Genomic DNA, 20,023 nt, shown 5'->3' on the forward strand with positions numbered 1-20,023 from the left:
AATTTTTTGTATTTTTAGTAGAGATGGGATTTCACCGTGTTGGCCAGGATGGTCTCGATCTCCTGACCTCGTGATCCGCCTGCCTCGGCCTCCCCAAGTGCTGGGATTACAGGCATGAGCCACCGCGCCCAGCCTGAAAAGACTAGGTTTTAACCTGAAACCCCGCTGAGGCTTCGGGCTTTCCTAATATGGTTTGTTATTGGAAGTGCTCCTTCTACGCCCACGTGGGCCAGCCGCTCAGCCGAGTGCTAGACGCAGAGGCGGGTCCCTGCAGGGCGGGAGGAAGGTTCTAGCCAGGCACACGGGAGGGCAGATCATTTTTTATTCTTGGAGAAAAGTGTTGAAATGTCACCTAATGCTTTTGCCTTGGACTTGGTGGTAGCCGTGCCAGAGGTGACGTCTTGGCCATCTCTCGCCTTGAGCCGGTGTTTGGCCTTAGATATGCTGTGGAGGGGCGGCTCCCTCAGCTCCCCAGGCTCCCTCCAGCTCCCTCCAGCTCCCTCGGCTCCCTCCAGCTCCCTCCAGCTCCCTCCGCTCCCTCTGCTCCCTCTGCTCCCTCCAGCTTCCTTTTGCCCGGTTCCCAGACCCGGCAGGACCTTCCAGGCAGACATGTGGATGGGCCACCTGTGCTGGCAACCCAGAAACCAGAAACAATTGTGCTGGAGTGCTGCTTTCTGGAAAAGCTCCTTGCCTTTTCTTTGGTTATTTTGTTGCTCCTGGTAAGCCTGGAGGTGGTGGTGAAACTCTCAGAACAGTCAAATGCTGCGTTAGGGAGGACGAACGTCCCTGCTGTCTGGGTGCTGGGCTTAGCGCTGACGAGTCTTGAGAGAACCTATCTCTGATTGTGGGGCCTGGTTCAGGGACTGAGACCCCAGCCAGCAGCCCTTAGGGAGGACCTGAGAGGCTGCCGGACACCGCGGGAGGTGTGGGAGGCTGGCCTTGGTTTCTTAACCCACCTGTGCAGATGCAGAATCCAGAGGGACCTGGGAGGAGGTGGCCCCACGCTCGGGTCGCTCAGTGGGATTCAGATGGCGATTCTCATAGGACCTGCTCTCAGCTGCCAACGCCAAAAAAATAAAAGCCTTCCTTGAAGAATAAATATTTTAAAGACCCTTGATTGGAATGCATTTGCTGTACTGGGAAGACTGCGTCTGTGGCCCTTTGGCCAAGTTGCACAATGAGGGCAGGTGCTGGTGGGCCCGGAGCTCCGCGCCGCTCCGTCCGTCCCACGCCCGCCATTGTGTGCACACAAGTACAGAGGACAGAGGTGCTTCCTTCAGGCAGACGCGTCCTGGTTCCTGGGAAGGAGCCCCCTAGCTGTGAGATGGGACCGTGGGGGAGCTGCGTCTGCTTCTCCTTTCACCTGCGTCCTAATTTGAGAGGTGGGCAGCACGGGCGGAGGACGCGCCGACAGCATCGCACGGCGTAAATCACGCCGAGAAGCGCGACAGAACAGTCTTGATCCCCGTAATCACGACCCATGCCCACACTTCTTTGCCCAAATGTCCCCTTCAGAAATGTCTCCCGACGGCCTTGTAGGATGGCAGCCCCCTCCCCCTTTCCTGCGTCAGCCCCTCCCTGGCGCCTGGCGCCACACTGCTGGCTTGTCGAGTGTCTGTTTCCCCCACACTGAAGACTTCACTCCAGGAGGGTGTCTCCCTCCTTCCCGGGTCTGGGAGGGGCCTGGCCAGCGGTTCATGTGGTGACCTCTGACCTTGGCTGGTTAGCAGGCCCCCATGTCCCTAGCGGGCTCTCGGCCAGAGACTTCTGGTCAGACAGTGCCAAGGTCCAGCCCTGAGTGGCCCAGCTGGATGAGATGGCGATGTGTGGGTCAGAGGCCCCAGGAGGCATAGGGCATCGACCTGCCTGTGGTGGGTAGTGGGGGGAGGCCCAGGAGGGGGTGTGACTGCTGTGGTGGGTGTGGAGGGTGGAGGCCCAGGAGGCGTAGGGCATCGACCTGCCTGTGGTGGGTAGTGGAGGGTTGGAGGCCCCAGGAGGCGTAGGGCATCGACCTGCCTGTGGTGGGTAGTGGAGGGTTTGCATTCATGGCTCAACCCCCAGAAGCCACGGTCGATCTGAGGTGGGCACCCACCACTCTCTTGGGGTGCTCACCCAAGTCCTCGGGCTGAGTGTGGGGCAAGATGGGGTAAAGAGATGGTGTCGGGGCTCCTATGCCCCCCCTTTCCCAGGGCCACAGGGCTCCTCGGCTGTTCACAATAGGTTCTGTGTGTAAGGAAGGGGCCATGCCCACTCCCCTCTGAGGCCCAGATCAAGTGACGTGACCCCAACCCTTTGCACACCTACTCCTTCTGGGGGCCTGTCCGGCTTCCTTGGTGACCAGGGCTGCCCATGGCACACCCACGCAGACCCGTCCCTCTGCTCCCTCTCCTCCCATTGCAGGGGCCTGGCCTCTGCCCCTTCCTTGGGCCCCCATGAGAGCAGACTTGGGACTAGGGGAAACTGGGGAGGGCCTGGGAGCAGATTCATGGCCTGGGGACTCGGTAGCTGGGGTCAGCCCTGCTGTTGGGTGACCACATGGTGGCTCCCAGACCCCCAGGCCGGTCCTGTGGCAGATAGGAGGCAGATGCGTGGGGCCTGGGGCTCAGGGCTCCTTGGGGGTGACCCCAGGGATGGTGGGGTCCTGCTGGGACATCCCTGGCTCCCCTAATGCTCCATAGGCCTCACCCAGGCCTCTGCTATGCAGACCCCCACTGTACCCTCCCACTGGCAGATGAGAAAACTGAAGCCCCAAGGAGGTGGGCGTGGAGGTGGCCTGCATGGAGCCCACCATGAGGCAGGGATTGGTTTTGGGGGCTCTGAGTGCAGCGTTGGCCTCTTGCCCAGCTTGGAACCTTCCTCCTCTCTGGGGACCAGATGTTGATCTTTGCCTAGAACTGTCTCCGACTTCTGTGCTGCCAATGGAAGGCCAGGCGGAGACCTGGAAGGTTCAGGAACACTTGCCCGGGTCTCCTCTCTGCAATGACCTGTCCCAGGCACCTCACACACACCTGCCCTCGGGGCGGGCTCCTCTCTGCAGTGACCTGTTCCGTGCGCCTCACACACACCTGCCCTTGGGGCAGGGCCCCTCTCTGCAGTGACCTGTCCCAGGCACCTCACACACACCTGCCCTTGGGGCGGGCTCCTCTCTGCAGTGACCTGTCCCGGGCGCCTCACACACACCCGCCCTCTCCTGTCTGCAGTGACCTGTCCCGGCGCCTCACACACCGCCCTCTCCTCTCAGTGACCTGTCCCGGGCGCCTCACACACACCCGCCCTCTCCTGTCTGCAGTGACCTGTCCCAGGCACCTCACACACACCTGCCCTTGGGCGCCCCCCCCCCCCCCCCCCCCCCCCCCCCCCCCCCCCCCCCCCCCCCCCCCCCCCCCCCCCCCCCCCCCCCCCCCCCCCCCCCCCCCCCCCCCCCCCCCCCCCCCCCCCCCCCCCCCCCCCCCCCCCCCCCCCCCCCCCCCCCCCCCCCCCGCTCCTCTCTGCAGTGACCTGTCCCGGGCGCCTCACACACACCTGCCCTCGGGGCGCTGTCCCCTCTGCCGGTGCCACCCCGGGCTCTGTGGCCTCAGCCCCTTCCCTCCCCTGGTGCGGAGCCAGCGTGCAGGGAGCTCCGGGAACTCTCATGAAAGGACTTTGATGGACCCCGTAGACACTGGCTCCTGGTGACCGTGGTGGTTGCAGAGCCACTCTTGGGACACCAGGCTGATTACGTATTGTTCCCCTCAAAGCCCACAGGGAGCTGTTTTGACAGATTTCTGCCGGTGGACTTCCTTCTCCTTACCTCCTCCACTGAGTGTTGGAATGAGAGCTGACCTCTCCTTTGGGAGCCGGGAATGGGGCTGAGCCTGGGCTTGCGTGGGGCGGGGCCGGTGGTCATGGGAGGTCCTGGCCCAGCCCGGGGCAGTGCGGAGATGCTCATGGGTTGCTAATGGCAGGCGCTGGGGACAGGAACCTGAAACAGCCACTGGGTCTCCAGTTCCACTGGTTTGGAGCCTTCGGGGCTGGGGTTGGGAGGGCGTGAGGGCCGCTGTGCGGTGGCAAGGCCAGATGTTTCTGGTCCCAGCCAGGTGGGCACCTGGGGGCAGCAGGAGCTGGGTATCAGTGTGGAGCCACGGTCATCCAGAGGACAGCCACGATGCCGGTCAGCCCCGTGCCAGTGTCCATGACTCACTTGGCGGGGTCTGGGCCAACAGGTCGCTGAGCAGGGAATCACTGTGGACATGGCTGGGGGCTTCTCATGGGTGCTGGTGCGGTGAGCCCTGCCCAAGCCCACAGGTCTCCACTCTGCTGCGTGCACGGCGTCCTGGAGCCACATCCAGGATTCCTGCCCCGCCTGCGCCTTCCCTGAGCAGCATCTGCATGGCTGTCTCGGACTTGGTGTCTGTGGTGTCCCTGTGGCCGCTCTCCTGGTTAGTCTTAGGAAGCAGGGACAGTTGTGTTCAAATCACAGGCACTGCAAGGTGGGGGCCGCATGCCCCCAGCCCCACAGCCCCGCCCTCAGCCCCACTCCCGGCACTCCCCTAACCCCACAGCCTCGCCCTGGCGAGCTCCCCACACCTCACAGCCCAGCCCCTGACACGCCCTGACCTCCATAGCCCCGCCCCCGGCACACCCCTGACTTTACAGCCCCGCCCCCTGCACGCCCTGACGCCACAGCCCCGCCCCGGCACGCAGGCGCCCTGCTGCTGCCTCCTGGCTGGGAACCCCTGCCGGAGCCGCCTCCTCCCTCTCGCACCCTCGGGAGGCTTCGCGGGTGTGCAGGCCCAGGTGACACAATTGCCATGAATCCCTTATGCTTCTGACTTGTTATTTAATAGATTTTGTTTCCCATCCTTTTCCTTCTCCAGGAGGGACTAATCTCGGGAACTTGTGCTTGTTGTCTAAAGTGGAGGTGATGGTGGCTGGACTCCCTTGCTGGTTCACAGCTCGGGGGCCAGAGGCTTAGGGCTCCACACTGTGCGGGCTGCTTGGGGTCCTGGGGGAGTCCGCCAGAGCACGTGCCCATGGACAGGAAGACGCTGGCTTCGTTTCCCAGGGCAGCACAGGACTGGACTCCAGGTACCCATGTGCCAAGTGCCAGGGTCAGGGTCCTGGCACAGCAGGCGCCATGTTACCGTCCTAGGTGTGCACGTTGGCGTGGATCACCACCCTCGTCCTCAGCTCTGTTGGGAATGGCCAAGGCTGTGCAGACCACGGGCTCCTGTGCCCTCTGCCGGCTCTTCTGCCTCTACCGGACGCTCCAAGAAGGAGCACAGGGGTCTCTGGGCAGCAGCAGCCTGGGCCTGGGTGGAGCCTAGATTGACAGAGGGTCCTTGGACCCAGAGCCACCCAGCAGAGTTCATCTCGCCAAGCTGTAGGCGGCCAGCTCAGCCCTGGGCCTCGCCCTGACACCCCGTCCCCTCCCCACTGCAGGGCAGGCCCTGCAGACTCCGAGGTCTGTCCCATTGGGGTTGGCTGCTGGATGGCATCGGTGTCCCCACCTCCCCTGCTGTGGTCCAGCTGCCTTCTCACTCTCCTCCCTCCTCCAGTTCAGCCCGCGTGTCCCACATGCTGTTTCGCAGCCGACTTTCCTTTAACATCTGGTGACATCGGGTGACGCCACATGGCGGCAGCTGCTCCCTGCCTGCACGGCCGCGGCCCGGGCTGCCTCGGAGTGGCTTTGCTGGTGCCGGAGCAGCCTCTGCCTCGATGACATAATCTCTGTTTGGGCGTGCGTAGGTTTTCCTGAGGAAGGAGGCTGGGATGCAGGGTGGGGCAGCTGCTGCCTGGAACGGGGGCTCGTGGGGGCTGTGCCAGCTTGTGGGTGTCAGCCACGTGTCTCGTCTGTGCAGCACAGCCCATCCTCTGCGGCCTTTCCGCCCAGTGCCCAGCTCTGATGCCTGGCAGCCTCTTCTCTCACCCTTTGAAGCCCCACCCGCCCATCAACCTGGTCCCAACCCCCTGTGCCAGTCAGTGCCTTTCTGGCCACTTGCAGCAGGGAGTACCTTTCTAAGGCGCTTAAATCAAACTGCTCTCCCCACCTCTGCGAGTCAAGCCCCACTGTCTTGTGCAGAGGAGACCAAGGCCACAGGTCACAGCACCTTCCTCACCCCCAGGTGCTCTGCTGACCGCCCTCCCACTTCACCCACGGCCCAGCTTGTGGGTCTGTCCATACCCTGGGGTCCTTTTCCTGCCTGTGCTCAGGCTGGCCCCTCACCTGGGCACCCCCTCCCTGCCCCCAGCTGATGCCCACTTGTCCTGGAGGGCCCAGCACAGGCGTCCTCTCCCCAGGATGCGACCCTGCACCTTCATGCCAGCTCTGCCCTGTGCTTGGAGCCCTGAAGCCTCCATGGGTCCTTGTCACGGTGCCCATAGCTCAGGCTGAAAGAACTCTGGGTGTGTGACTCTGTCCCCAGGGCCCATGAGGATGGACACTTTGCCTGCTGCATCTATGCCGAACCCTGGTGCTATCCTGGGGCGCCCTGGGAAGGGAGTGGGTATTTTACAGTTCCGAGGAAAATGTGAAGAAACCTTTCTTCTAGAAACTGTTCTGTCTCCTCCTCCACACACTGAGTGCCTAAAGCACTTGCCCCACCAGACGGCACAGGGTACCCCCAGGGAGCAGTGGAGATGAGATGAGACTCCAGGCTGTGCCTCCCAGGAGCAGTCAGTACCTACCCTGGTGTCTCCCCGGGTCTGCCTCTGGCCTTGGCTGTGGCTTCCCTGCCTTTAGAATAACCATGTGTGTGGAGGGGGTGGTTCCAGCTGTCAAATTCTCCAGAGAATAAGTGAACATGAGGCTGGGGTAAAAGTGGGTAAATAGGTGAAATGTCATGAAGCAGTGAGTGTCCTGAACCTGGCTCCAGGGCACAGGGCCTTGCAGTGAGAGCCATGTGCAGGCCCTTCATGGATGCGGCACACTGGGGGGTGCAGACCCGGGGACACGGGCTTGGGGGTGCAGAATTGGGGACACAGGCTTGGGGACACAAGTGGAGGCAGCTGCTGGCCTGGGAGTCATCTGGAGGGGCTCGTCTCCTGGAGGCCAGTGGGTGACATTGTGGGACCCCCGTCTTATGTGTACGGAGAATGTCCTGGGTTTGAAAGGCAAGTGCAGACAGTCTGGAAAGCCCATCAGAATCCCTTTCCTTGGTGTGGATAGAGGCTTCCTGGGCAGGTCACACGGGCAGGTCTCACGAGTGACAATTAGGGGGGCCGTCCTTCTCCCAGAGGGGCTTGCAGGTGTGGGAAACGGTGCCTTCTGCAGCTTCGCACAGGCTGGCGGAATGGTTCTCGTGCTGGGCGCAGGCACTCCCAGGCCGCACAGGTCGTGGTGGGCATAGCCACGGCCCTGAGCCTCCTCTCGTTCATCTTGGGGCCGTTTGCAGACTCCCCCAGGCTTCCCAGCGAGCGCCAGCAGGGCCGACACCAGATGTGGAGCAGGGTGGAGGGGAACCAGGAACAGCTGCTCATGCGTGCGTGGCTTCCCCCAAAACCCCAGGCCTGCCAGTTTGGGGCTCTTCACTGGATGGAGCAGTTTTCAGTGGGGGTGGCTGGTGCCTGGGAAGACAGCCCAGTTGAGTCTGGGACTCAGGCGTGTGTGGTTCGTTCTTGCCCCGTCCCTGCTGTGGCTGAGCACATGCCTAATCCCATAACAATCCTGGGAGTAGGACGTGCATGACCCAAGGCCCATGTCTTCACTGACCGGGGCTCAGCCCCCTCCTGCCTCGCACAGGAGCAAGAGTTCGGCCTGCCCCACGGCGACCCTCTTCTAGGGTGAGGGGCCCTGGGCAGTGTCGGGGTGGGGGATGTTGAGGTGGGGGAGCTGCTCTGGGGTGCGGGCTTGTGCCATGTGGGGCCTTGCTGCCACCTCACCAGGTGTCCCTCTGTTTTATTCTGCAGTGAACTTCGACCACTTCCAGATCCTTCGGGCCATTGGGAAGGGCAGCTTTGGCAAGGTAAGGCAGGGCCTGGGGTGGGGACTGGGCTGAGGGGGCAGGGGCAGAACCGTGGAGTCGGACGTGCTGTCCCCGGAGCCCACCTGCTCCCATCCTCCTCGGGAGAAGCAGCCTTACCTGGGCAGAGGCTCCAGGTCTTTTAGGGGAGGGCATGGGCACTCCTCCCATGGAGGCAGCCAGCTGTGTCGCCGTCAGACTGGGCCCCATGGTGTCGTCAACTCCGCAGCGTCCGGGAGCCACCGGGAGGACAAAATCGCAGCTTAGGCTGAACTGGAGCCTAGAGGCCAGGCTGTGCCTGCGGCTGCTCCTCAGGACCTGCAGGGGACGGGATGGAGGGTGGGTGCTGAGCGTGCATCCTTAGCTGGTCCTTGTCCTCATCCCTATCCCTGTCTCCAGCCCCGTCCAGAACGCCCTGCTGCTGTCCTCTAGATAGGCCTGCTTGCCGGCCTGGACGGAGCCTGTTCCTTTACTCTCCTTCTGTTTTCTCTTGACCAGATCTAACTTCCTGATTGCCGCCTTGTAATATCTAGAGATTGGGGGTAATTATAACTCAAAGAGGCTTAACGAGCACTCGGAAAAGGTTGGAATTAGCCCTCTGGCTTCTGTGCGCAGCTCTGTGTGGATGAATCACTTCTGAATGGACAGTTCTTTTCAGCTGTCCTGGGAGGCTCAGCAGATGGGCTCTGCCTCCCTCCCGCTCCTGGCTGTACAGCTGCCTGGACACTGTGTCTATTTAAGCCCCATAAGCCCTTTTTAAAGCAATTGCCATGCTACCGGAGCATAATACGTAGGGTATTTGAATGTGATTAATTACCTCCATTTCATTGTATAGCAAACGATGGCTCCACTGGGTTACTTGAGGCCTGGGGTGATGAAAAGTCAGAGCAAATGAGCCCCTTTGCGCAGTGCGTTGAGAAAGTTCCCGTGCACCGAGGAGAGAGTGCTTTTGAGTCCCTGCATGTTGGGAGGCGCCTGTGGACCTGCACCGTTTTGTTGCTGGTGAGGCCGGTTGACCATCGAGGTGAGGTGCTGAAGCTGGCGGAGTTCGTCAGAGACACTCAGGGCTGTTGGGACTGACTCAGACCCTCCTGTCCTCCCAGCGGAGCCTAAGTTCTGTTCCCCAGGCCCACAGCGGGTGCACGAGGGGCAGGCAGGATGGAGTTTTGGGGGACTGCTCCCCTCTGGCAGCGGAGGACGGCAGCTGTGACCGGGTTCAGGAGAGGTGGCTTAGGGGGACCCTGGGAGTCACCAGGCATCCAGGAATCATGTTCAAGGAGGGAGGCCGGGAAGCCTGGGCCCGGCCAGCATGTCTGGAGAGGGCCAGGCCGAGGGCATCTGAGGGACAAAGACCTGCCCTGGGAAGCGAGGCTGGCGGGTGCAGGTGCTGTTTCCTGGGGCCCCCGGTATCTCCCCATTGCCCCCGTTGCGCCTGCCTCTGCTGGCCCTGCACCCCTGCCTGGGGATGGTCCCCTCCTTCTCATGAGCACAGGTGGGCAGCCTCAGCCCTGCCACCGTCTGTAGACCCCTTGGGTTCTGCTCCTTGGACCAGTTCTTAAGAGGCTTGGAAAAGCCAGCTGGCCCATAAAATGGGTGGCTGTGGAATGCGGGGGACAGGAGAGAGCTGCTGGGTGCCGTGTTCAGATGCAGGGTAGTCACGCGCCTGGAGGGATCCTTCCGGCTCCCAGTTCGGCCTCCTCATCAGGCCTGCAGGGGCTCTGTGCGATGCTTGCTGATGGGTGCCTGGCACCGAGGGGAGGGTGAGGTGAGGCCTGTCACTGACCTGGAGGGGTCCTTCCAGCTCTTTCACTGGCCAAGGCAGTGACCCTGTGGCAGGAAGGATGAGGGCTGAGAAGGGCGGCTCTGCGTGCAGTTGGGCTGTAGCTGCGTCTGCTCACACGTGGCCTCAGTTCAGAGGGGCTGCAGCAGCAGGGGCCCCAGCCACCCCTGTTTCCCTACAGGTGGTGGTGGGCCCAGGCTCAGCCACGCCCAAGCCCTGCCAGTGTTTGAGCCACCTGTGAAAATGGCTCCGGGTCGAGGGGTGGGATCCCTGACAGAGCACCGGAGCCCACCCGTTCAGGGCGGCGCAGCATTTAGAGTCCGACCGGGTAGAGTCCGGTCCTGCCAAATGGCCCTGGTGCAGCTGCTCTACCCACCGGGGCCACAGCTCCACCCTTGGGGCCGCTGCTCTCAGAAATGGATTATCTAGACCTGGCCCTGGGCTTTTGTTTTTGTTTTCAATTTTTAAAAAATTACAGTGAATTACACATAACAAAACTTACCATTTTCACTGTTTTTTTTTTTTGTTTTTTTTTGTTTTTTTTTTTGAGACGGAGTCTCACTCTGTCGCCCAGGCTGGAGTGCAGTGGCGCAATCTCGGCTCACTGCAAGCTCCACCTCCCGGGTTCACACCATTCTCTTGCCTCAGCCTCCCGAGTAGCTGGGATTACAGGCATCCGCCACCACGCCCAGCTAATTTTTTGTATTTTTTAGTAGAGATGGGGTTTCACCATGTTAGCCAGGATGGTCTCGATCTCCTGACCTCGTGATCCACCCGCCTCAGCCTCCCAAAGTGCTGGGATTACAGGCGTGAGCCACCGCGCCCAGCCCCATTTTCACTGTTTTGAAGGCAGCTCTGGGGCATGAAGTACATGGTGCCCCCCAGTTCTGTCCAGCTGAAAGTGGTGACCGTAGTTAATTCCCAGACTAACCACTTAGCAGGGAGGAATCTAGACTTGGAGAAAATCTGTTTCTCCCTGCCATGGACATTTGTCCAGCCTGCCCTCCGCCCCTGCCTGCCCCCTTACCTGGCATAGACTTGTCCACCCCTGCCCCCCCCCCTCCGCCCCCCCCCCTTACCCGCATTGACTCGTCCCCCCTGCCTCGCCCCCTTACCCGGCATTGACTCGTCCGCCCCTGCCTCGCCCCCTTACCTGGCATTGACTCGTCCGCCCCTGCCTCGCCCCCAGGCTGTTCAGTGTGATTAGAAGCCTGCTGCCTCCTCAGCATCCAGCCGGGGTTACAAAGGCCGTGGTGTCTGAGAGGCTCACTGCCTTCCCTGCGCTGCCTAATTGTGCTTGTTCAGAATCCAGAACATTGAATTCCAGCCTCAGGCTATGGTTATCTCAGGCTGAGGGCCATGATCACAGGATCCACAGATGGGGGCAGCCCCATTCCTGCATCCTTCTGTGAGCTGGTGGGTGGTTTGCTTGGATGCAGCTGCCCCAGGGATGAGGGGAGGTGGCTGCCCCAGGGTCTCTCTGGGACCAGGCTTGGCTGGGGGGGCGCAGACCAGTGTAGGTTGGGCTGGGCATGAACCCCAAGCCCATGTCCCCTGGCCCCTCTGGCCTGTCAGGTGGGCCCCATCTCTGGACATGCATCTCTTAAAAGCCGTTGACCTTTCTGGTCTGTGGTTCCCCTGGGTGGGGCTACAGCGTTTTCCTGTTCTTTGGGCCAAGGTTTCCCAAACCAAACATGCCATGGAGGAGCTGCCCCTCCGGCTGCCTCCTGAGGCTGAGAGCCGGGTCTGAGAAACGTGCTGACAGTAGGCATGGGGGCAGGAGGAAAAGCATACGAATTTATTATTAGTGTTACTTGTGCAGGGCGTTGGGTGTCAGCCCCCGAGGGCTGACCTGCAGGCTGGGAGAAGGGGGAGGAGGGGGAGCAGGAGGGGCACACAGCTTTTGGGGAGACTACTACCCTCGGAGAAGCAACGGGGGCTGTGATGGTTTGTGACCGAGCCTGAGGCGGGGGTGGATCCTGGCCCCGCTCCCCGGGGGAGGTCCCTTTTCCTGGGCCGCTGGAACTGCAGGGGGGCTGCGCTGGCAGTTCCTCTCAGAGGGTCTGTCTTTAGGCAGATGAGGGGAGTTCGGAGAGAGCCCCCCAACCTCAGGTGCTGTTTTCCAGTGGTTTCTGCTCCAAATAGTCAACAACGCAGAGTTTGCTGGTGCCATCGGAGCCCCTTCACTACCTGTGCCCTTCTGTCCTCCTGCTGCACTCCCCCACCTCGGGTCCTGCCCCACTGGTCCTGTGTCCTGGGTGCCTTCAGCTGCCCCCCTCCCAGCAGCTCCCAGCTCGTGGTCCCTCTCAGAGGACACCAGACCCTGGCCCCCATACATGCTTGAAGGCGGTCTGCACCCAGCGCTGCCTCATTCACAATCAGGGCAAGAAACATTCTGTTCTGGGGAGAATGGAGTCCATCTGGAATTCAGCTATTTTTTTTTTTTTTGAGTCGGGGTCTCACTGTGTCCCCCAGGCTAAAGTGCAGAGGCGTGATCTCAGCTCACTGCGACCTCCGCCTCCCAGGTTCAAGTAATTCTCGTGCCTCAGCCTCCTGAGTAGCTGGGACTACAGGCGTGTGCCACCATACTCAGCTAATTTTTTTTTTGTATTTTTAGTAGAGACAGGGTTTCGCTATGTTCGCCAGGCTGGTCTCAAACTCATGACCTCAAGAGATCTGCCCACCTCAGCCTCCCAAAGTGCTGGGATTACAGGTGTGAGCCGCCGCTCGTGGCTGGAATTCAGCACTTTTAAATTGGCGGGCTTGAGGTCTGGAACTGCTTGTGGACAGCCCGTCGAGGGTGCAGGCCTCTCTCTGGGCTTCCCACTCTGTCCCCTGCAGGGTGTGCTGACCAGCGAGTCTGCAGTATTCCGGAGCCTCTTCTACACTCTGCCCAAAACACCGGCTCTTCCTCCGTGTTTATTTTTCCACATGGACTTCTGAATACGTCTTGTCAAGGTCGAAAGTAACCCCACTGGGATTTGGGTGGGAATTACATTTTCAGATTGAGGGCAAAGTTGAGATCTTGCCCATCTAGGGGTCTAGTGCCTTTTACCCAAATAGGCGTCTGCTTTTTCATATTGATTCTTCACATTTTGCTCTGTTTATGATACGTTGTTCCTATGGTTATTATATGTCATGTTGTTGGGTGTAACTTTTTGCTACTGTGACTGACAGTCTTTATTTTCTAACTTTTCCCAGTGTTAAATTGTCGACCTTGTCCCTGAGCCCCCGCGTGGCCCTGAGCCCTGCCTTCCCGCAGTTGTCAAAGCGGCGGTCGGCGTCCTCTGGAGCCACGGCTGTGCTTCTGGATGGAGGAGTTGGGTGGGCTGGGCGTGTGGCTCTTGCACCTAGCCTGGGCAGCAGGTGTGGGTGGAGGGTCGGGTTTGGCTTTGCCAAGCTGTGGCTGGTGCTCCTGGGAATAACAGCCAGGCCCTCACTTAACTAGGAGTGTTTGGGGTGTGAGGTGCTAAGTGCTGGGGGATCATGTGTTCCCGTTGACTTCTATAGGGGCAGAGGCGGGGTTTCCACTCGGCCAGAATGCTGCAGGGAGCACCAGGACGCCAGCTTGACGGTGTCTGATGGGCACAGCTATCAGGAGGCAGAGGCGTGTCTCTAGGGGTGTGGTGCCCCTTTGGGGATTCGAGAGCCCCTTGCCCAGATGGATTTCTCGGTGGCACGGCTGGCTGTTGGGCAGTGGGCACAGTTGGGTGCAGCCCCGCCCCTTAACCCTGAGTGGGTCTCTGCCCTCTCCTTTCTAACCCCCCTGGCTGGCTGGGCTCCTCGCCCTGCCCTGTGCACCCCTCACCCCAGGCCATCCCCCTGTCCGTGAGAGAGAGAGAGAAGCACAGGCGCTCGGCATCCACGTTTCCCAGGCTGTGGGGAAAGAACTAAGAAAACTGGGGTCAAAAGGCCTTCTCCACAACCCCTACCCACCTCGAGGAATGGCCTGTCCTTGCAGTGACCCCACATCTCAGATGGGCCCAACAGAGAGGCAAGAAGAGGATGAGCATGTTTGTGGGTGAAGAAGGGCGGCCTGGCCGGGCTCCCCAGCTCCATGCCCCCGTGCAGGGCGTGTGTACATGGCCCCTGGATTCCACCTTACCTGGGCCCCCTGTGCCGTCTCAGCGAGAAGACAGTGCCTGTGGTCGCTATGGCAACCCACCAGCGGCTGCTGCAGGACCACCCTGCCATGTGTGACTGTGACACCGTGGCTGAGCCTGTGGCCTCTGAGTCCATGCTGGGGGGAGCTGGTTCTGAGGGTTCCTCACCTCCACTGGGGGGATTCGCTGCAGGTGGAGAGCGGCACTGGCTGAGAAGAGCTTGGAGGTGTCTGGGTTCTGGGATGAAACTCAATTGCCAGCTTGGAGTCACGGGTCCCAGGCCACCACCCGGGCGGCTCGAGTCAGCACTGCCTATAGCCCAGGCTCTGCCCTGGGGGGGGGCTTCCCTGGGGGGCTTGTTTTGGGAGGGCCTCATGCTCTCCAGGCCACCAGGATGGCAGCTCCACCGGAAGGCAGCCTGGGTGACCTCTGCCTGGTAGGCAGCTCCGTTTCTTCCTCACGTTCACAGCCAGCGGACGCTGACGCCGATTGGAAGCTGGGTGTGCTGGGGGTTGCTTATCTGTGACGTGTGTTCCCATGGCGAGTGATACGTCCCTGTCCTCACTGTCCAGACCCTGCTCCTGAGATGTCCAGGCCTGGATCCTGGGCTTGGGATCTGGGGAACCCGGGTCTAGGTGCCGTGGGTGACCCCTCACACGACAGCCCCCTAGTGTCCGGGAAGCCTGGCTGAAAGGGAGCCATCGGTGGCCGCTAAAAGTTGATGATGTCCAGCAGCATCTGCTGGCCTGCTGCCAGGCTCCCGGGGCAGGGGCTGCTGCAGTCACTGCGGGCGGCTGGGCCTGGGTTTCTCCCAGATGCTTCTCACTTTCCAGCAGCACAGCCTCTGGTTTCCTCCCCAGCCTGCTGCCTGGCCACCCCGCTCAGGGCAGTAGGAGCCCTCTGCAGCGGCCAAAGGTGTGGCATGGAGCAGCCCCCATCTGGCAGGGAGTGTGCGGTGCCCCGGGGACCTTGGAGCAATGGCATTTCTGGACTCCATTAATTGGGACTAAGATGGTTTGATACAGGCTTTGTTTGGGTTTTTGCTGACTTTGCTGTGATTCTGTGATTGTTTGTGTGAGATGGGCTCCCCCGGCTTGGGGAGGACCATATGCTGGTGCTGGGTCCCGAGAATGTTTACTGGGCTGAGCTGACCTGTCCTCCTGTGGGGACCAAAGGAATCTGCCAGCTGGACCAAGGGCCCCAGGACAGGCTGTGGGGAGGCTCAGCGCACACAGTGCTCTTGTCCTGAGCCCTCACACCATCTATAAAATGCCCACCAGCATCCTGAGGGTTTTGGCCTGTGGCTCTCAGGATTGTGGAGTGCAGTACTGGCCACTGCAGACCCTGTCTGGCTTTGGGGTTTAAATGGTTAAGTGCAGTGCGATCTTCCTCCCTTGGACCTCTCATGGGGAGTGCTTGGCGCCACATGTCCCGCCTGGCCCAGGGCAAGGGTTTCAGGAGCACTGGGGGGCCCAGACAGGGCTGGACAGTCACCCCGGCACTGCAGCCTGGTCTCTGCCCAAGTGTCCACCCAGCATGCCCTCTCCTCCGTGTGTGTGCCTGCATGTCTGTGTGTTGCATGTGTGTGCATGCCTGTGTGTGTGCATGTGTGTATGTGGTATGTGTGTGTGCATGCATTGCACGTGTATGAACTGTGTATTTCCAATGCTTTAATGTCAGGGCCTTGCTGACCCTGGAGAGACTGCCCCTCCTGGGCCAGCCACTTCCTAGAGATCAGAAACACTTGCCTTTGGTTACCTTTCAAATGCAACCCCCAGCTCACCCCCAGCCATCTCCTCTGTGCTGTCCCAGGCTTGAGCCCACATTCCCTGCATGAGTCACCTCAGGGCCTGACCCCAGGCAACCAGGGCAGGCCAGTATTCCCACAGGCCAGTCTCAAACCTGCTCACCCGCTTTCCCCACCTTTCCCGAGGAAGCCTCCGCTAAGGCTCTGCCCGTGTTTCCCCTTCACGTCGCCTGCCTCCGAGACCCTTGTCTTCCCCTGCGTGGCCCCACGGTGTGGCATGCCCCTCCTCCTGTTGGGAACTGTAACGAACGGTCTCATCAATGGCAGGCGTCTCCTGATCTCACCCACCTGTGTGATAATAAAACCTACATTTTAAAGCGAGGGGCATCTCCTGAATCGTGTGGATCTCTTGGGCCTGCTGTCTGGCTTCCCGTGGGGGCCTCCGAGAGCAGCTGCTGCACCACAGTCCTCAGTAGAAGCTGCCTCAGTCCCAAGGAGGCTGCCCCATGACCTGGCCAGATGGTGGGAGGAAGCCCCCCCGCCAGGGCTGCTGGCAGTTCCCCAGGCCTGGTCCACTTGCCTGCCATGCTGAGGGGCCCAGCTTAGCAGCTGCCTTTTCTCTGGGAAGGTCAAGGCTGGAGAGTCTCGGGGGCCACAGGCTGTGCTGGGTCTGACCACAGTGGCTTTGGAGGGAGACAGAGATGCTGAGGGTTAAACAGACAACCCTCCCACCAGGCCAGAGTTGGGAGGGGGATGGCAGTGCTGATGAGAGAACCCGGAGGAGCCCTGTGTACACAGCAGCTGGAGGCTCCTAAATGGTCGGGAAAGGGGTCCTGCCCTCCCTGCCGTGGGGAAGCTGATTCTGCCAGGGCTGGTTCGGCTCCAGGCTCTAGGGGCAGAGGGGTGGAGCTGCACCGGGCCAGCCCCGCCGGCACACTCAGGTTCCTCTGTGCCTCGGCCCCTGCTTTGGATTCACCTCCGCCAGCACTGCAGGACCAAAGAAACCCTGCGTGGGGGCCTCGGTGCAGAGTCTGCTTAGGAAGGAGCGGTTACCACGTGCTCCTAAATGGGCCAAAACACGGTGGGAATTTGCCAGGCCCATCTCTCTGGGTTACCCAGGCTGCACCTTTATGCCTTAAAATAGCTGTTTCCGTCATGACTGATTCAGGAGGAGAACTTTCATATCCATTTTCTCGTTTTCTTCCCTCGACAGGCGTGTGCATGGTCCTTGCCTTTGCCTTGGAGCTGCAAGGAAGCTGAGGCCAGAGAGGTGGCCCTACCGGCCTCCGGTCAGGTCGCCTGGCTTGGGAGGAGCAAGTGCCAGTGGAGGGCAGAGGGGCCCAGCCTGTGAGCCCAGGGAGCACAGCCCGGGGAGTGGGAGCCTGGGGGCAGGAGTGGGCATTTAAAATGAAACTGCCCACCCAGCTGGCAGCTCCGGTCTCAGCAGCCGGGAGGCTGTGGCCAGAGAGCAAGGGGTCCATCCACCTGTGTGGGTCCCTGAGGGCCGGCCTCACCGTTAGGGGCGGAATGATACAACCACAACGTGGAAGCTGAAGATCTAGTACTTTACAGACTTGGCGGGTGCACGGCAGGCCTGGTGCCCACAAGCACTTGAAGGTCGGGGACACAAGCAGGGAGTGCGGGGACCCTGGGGCCAACACGTTCGTCGGGTCCATGGGAGCTCTGCTTGTGGGTGAACCCCAGGCACCAGGTCGAGGGTCACACCGTGATTGACACGTAAGCTGGCAGGCACATGTCTGAATGGCCCGGGAAAGGAAGCCTCTGTTAGGTGGGAGACACGCCTCTAAGTTTCTATCTCTGGCTGCTGGCTGGAGCTGCTGGGGCGGGTGGGGGATAGTACTGGAAACCACGTTGAGGGTGACTGAGCCGTTCTGGTGTGGAAAGTTAAACTTGTCCTGCTGCCTCAGGTCAGTGTCAAATACGTCATAGGCACCCCCTCCCGGGCTGCCTCCCCGGCTGTCCTGCAGCGAGCCCGCGAGTAAGAAGGAAGCTTCTTCACCACCGCGCTGGGCCCACACGTGGCAGACACAGCTGCCCAGTGTGTGTGGGGCCCGTGCACGGTGGGGCTGCCACCTGCCACCCAGCCTCAGCTTCCTCATCTGGACCGGGAGCCCTTGGCCACCCTGTCGGGTCACCCCCTTGTGTGAACCTCATGACAGGTTGTGGCATGCAGGACCATGGGGACATTGTTGGCCATTTCCGGGGCAGTCGGGCCTCCCCGTGGGCCCAGAGCCCAGGTCCCAGCACTGACCACGTCCCTCCGCTGACCAGGCCGTCCACAGGCTCTGCCACCTGGGGAAGGGGCCAGGGGTCCTTTCTGTGCTGCTGACTGAGGTGCCTGCATGGGCTTTGGGGCCACGGAAGCATTGCCTCAACTCTTCTCTTTTTCTAGTTTTTAGAAGGTGCAACTCACATGGTATAGAGAGGAGCACAGTGACCCCCCACAAGCACCCGGGTCCGGCCTCGCCAGGGACCGACACAGCACCAATCCTGTTACAGCCACAACCTTCGCCCGCCTCCCGCCGTGCCCTCGGTATCCGACGTGAATTCCAGAGAGTGTGTCATTTTATCCGTCGATAGTTTAGTGTGTATCTTTAAAGATGAGGACTCTCTTCGTAGCCACCACCACGGTATTTTTCCACACCTGAAACAATGGTCTTTACGATCCCGTCACACTGCGCCAGGCTTGCGTTCTCCCAGTGTCTGTGAGTGTCTCCTGATGGTTTCTCTGAATTGGGATCTGGATGAGTCTGTGCAGTGAGGTGGGCCCATGACTGCCGGTCACTCTGTGGGCCCTGTCCTTGCTGTTTACTTGCTGAGGGCCCAGGTGGCTCAGTGTCCTGAGCATCCCATCTGCTGCCCACGTCACCTGGAGGCCCTGACACTGTCCCTTCCTCCTGCCTTCTCCTTCCTTCTAGAAATATCCCTTGTAAAAAAGATTTTGGTTCATATTTCCATTGATTAATTGATATCTTTCCTTTTTTTTTTTTTTTTTTTTGAGATGGAGTCTTGCTCTGTTGCCAGGCTGGAGTGCAGTAGTGCAATCTTGGCTTACTGCAACCTCCGCCTCCCGGGTTCAAGAGATTCCCCTGCCCCAGCCTCCTGAGTAGCTGGGATTACAGGCACCTGCCACCACACCCAGCTAATTTTTTGTATTTTAGTAGAGACGAGGTTTTACCATGTTGGCCAGGATGGTCTGGACTCCTGACCTTGTGATCTGCCCGCCTCTGCCTCTCAAAGTATTGGGATTACAGGTGTAAGCCACCGTGCCTGGCCTGATTTCTTTTAATATATCTGTTTAACCTGCTTCTGGCATCAAGGGTGGCACACCACTCACACAGCTCACACCACTCACACAGCTGACACCACTCACACAGCTCACACCACTCACATCACACGGTTCATACCAGTCACAGCTCACACCACTCACATGGTTCATATCAATCACATGACTCACACAGTTCATACCACTCACAGTTCACACTGCTCACAGCTCACACCACTCACACTCATACAGTTCATACCAGTCACACAGCTCACACCACTCACATGGTTCATATCAATCATGACTCACACAGTTCATATCACTCACAGTTCACACTGGTCACACCGCTCACACTAGTCACAGCTTCACCTTGCTTTCTCCCCCAACCGTGTGTCCGGTGCCCCCTGTACAATGTGTATCCCTGCCCTAGGCCCCTTCACAGCTGCATCACTTGCCCTGGTGGGCGTGCCACACGAGCTTCCCACCCACCCTGGTGGGCATACTGCACAAGTGTCCGACAGCTGCTGTAAGAAATTAGCCCATGTGCATGGCTTTGAACAACACCGACTTCCTGTCTTTACCTGACCTCCAGCCCCCCAGGCCCCCACAGCACCTCACGAGAGCCACAGGCTTGAGGCAGCCAGAGATGCAAGAAGAGGTGGTCCCTGACTGACAGGAATGGATGGCAGCCACACCTGCCCCAGCCTCCCACCACTCCCCAAGCAGATGGGGGAGAGCCATGGCATGAAGGGGCCAGAAGCTCAGAAGGGGCCATATAGAGCACAGGGTGCAGGGTGTGGAGGGTGAAACCCTTCAGGCTCACAGCTCTGTGGAAACAGGCGAGAGAAAGCTCTGTGAGTGAAGGAGCACCCAGAGTCCCCCCAAGAATTCATAGAGACCTCACCTAGCAGCAGGGCATGGCAGAAAAAGCGAAGTGAGCAAACCTGCTGGAGGAACCCCTCTGTTTCAGAGGGGACCGCGGCAAGGCATGGGAATGTGGCAGATGAGGAAGGGACGTGGAGGTGCCGCCCAGGACTCGGGGATGTATCGGGAAGTATCAGGAGAATGCAAGGGAGAAACAGCTGGCAGAGCTCCCCTGGAAGCGTCTGTCAAGCTCGGGCAGCATGGAGGGTGGCCCTCAAGATAGATTGTGGACTACGCATATCC

The 20,023-nt window shown here is 60.3% G+C and overlaps 1 protein-coding gene across 4 annotated transcripts in view; it reads left to right on the plus strand.

Annotated features, from left to right (window-relative positions):
• STK32C (serine/threonine kinase 32C) overlaps positions 1-20,023 on the plus strand; it is a 101,902-nt gene that overhangs the window by 55,771 nt on the left and 26,108 nt on the right. For 2 of the 4 annotated variants that reach the window (XM_003275476.4, XM_030805072.1), the window contains exon 2: positions 7,888-7,943. In XM_003275476.4, coding sequence (XP_003275524.1) covers positions 7,888-7,943 — 56 coding nt within the window. Of the gene's footprint in view, positions 1-6,635; positions 6,655-7,887; positions 7,944-20,023 lie in introns of those variants that run through there. The other 2 variants (XM_030805083.1, XM_030805090.1) reach the window with 2 other exon arrangements.

Source organism: Nomascus leucogenys, chromosome 3 (assembly GCF_006542625.1).
Source record: "Nomascus leucogenys isolate Asia chromosome 3, Asia_NLE_v1, whole genome shotgun sequence".
NCBI lineage: Eukaryota > Metazoa > Chordata > Mammalia > Primates > Hylobatidae > Nomascus > Nomascus leucogenys.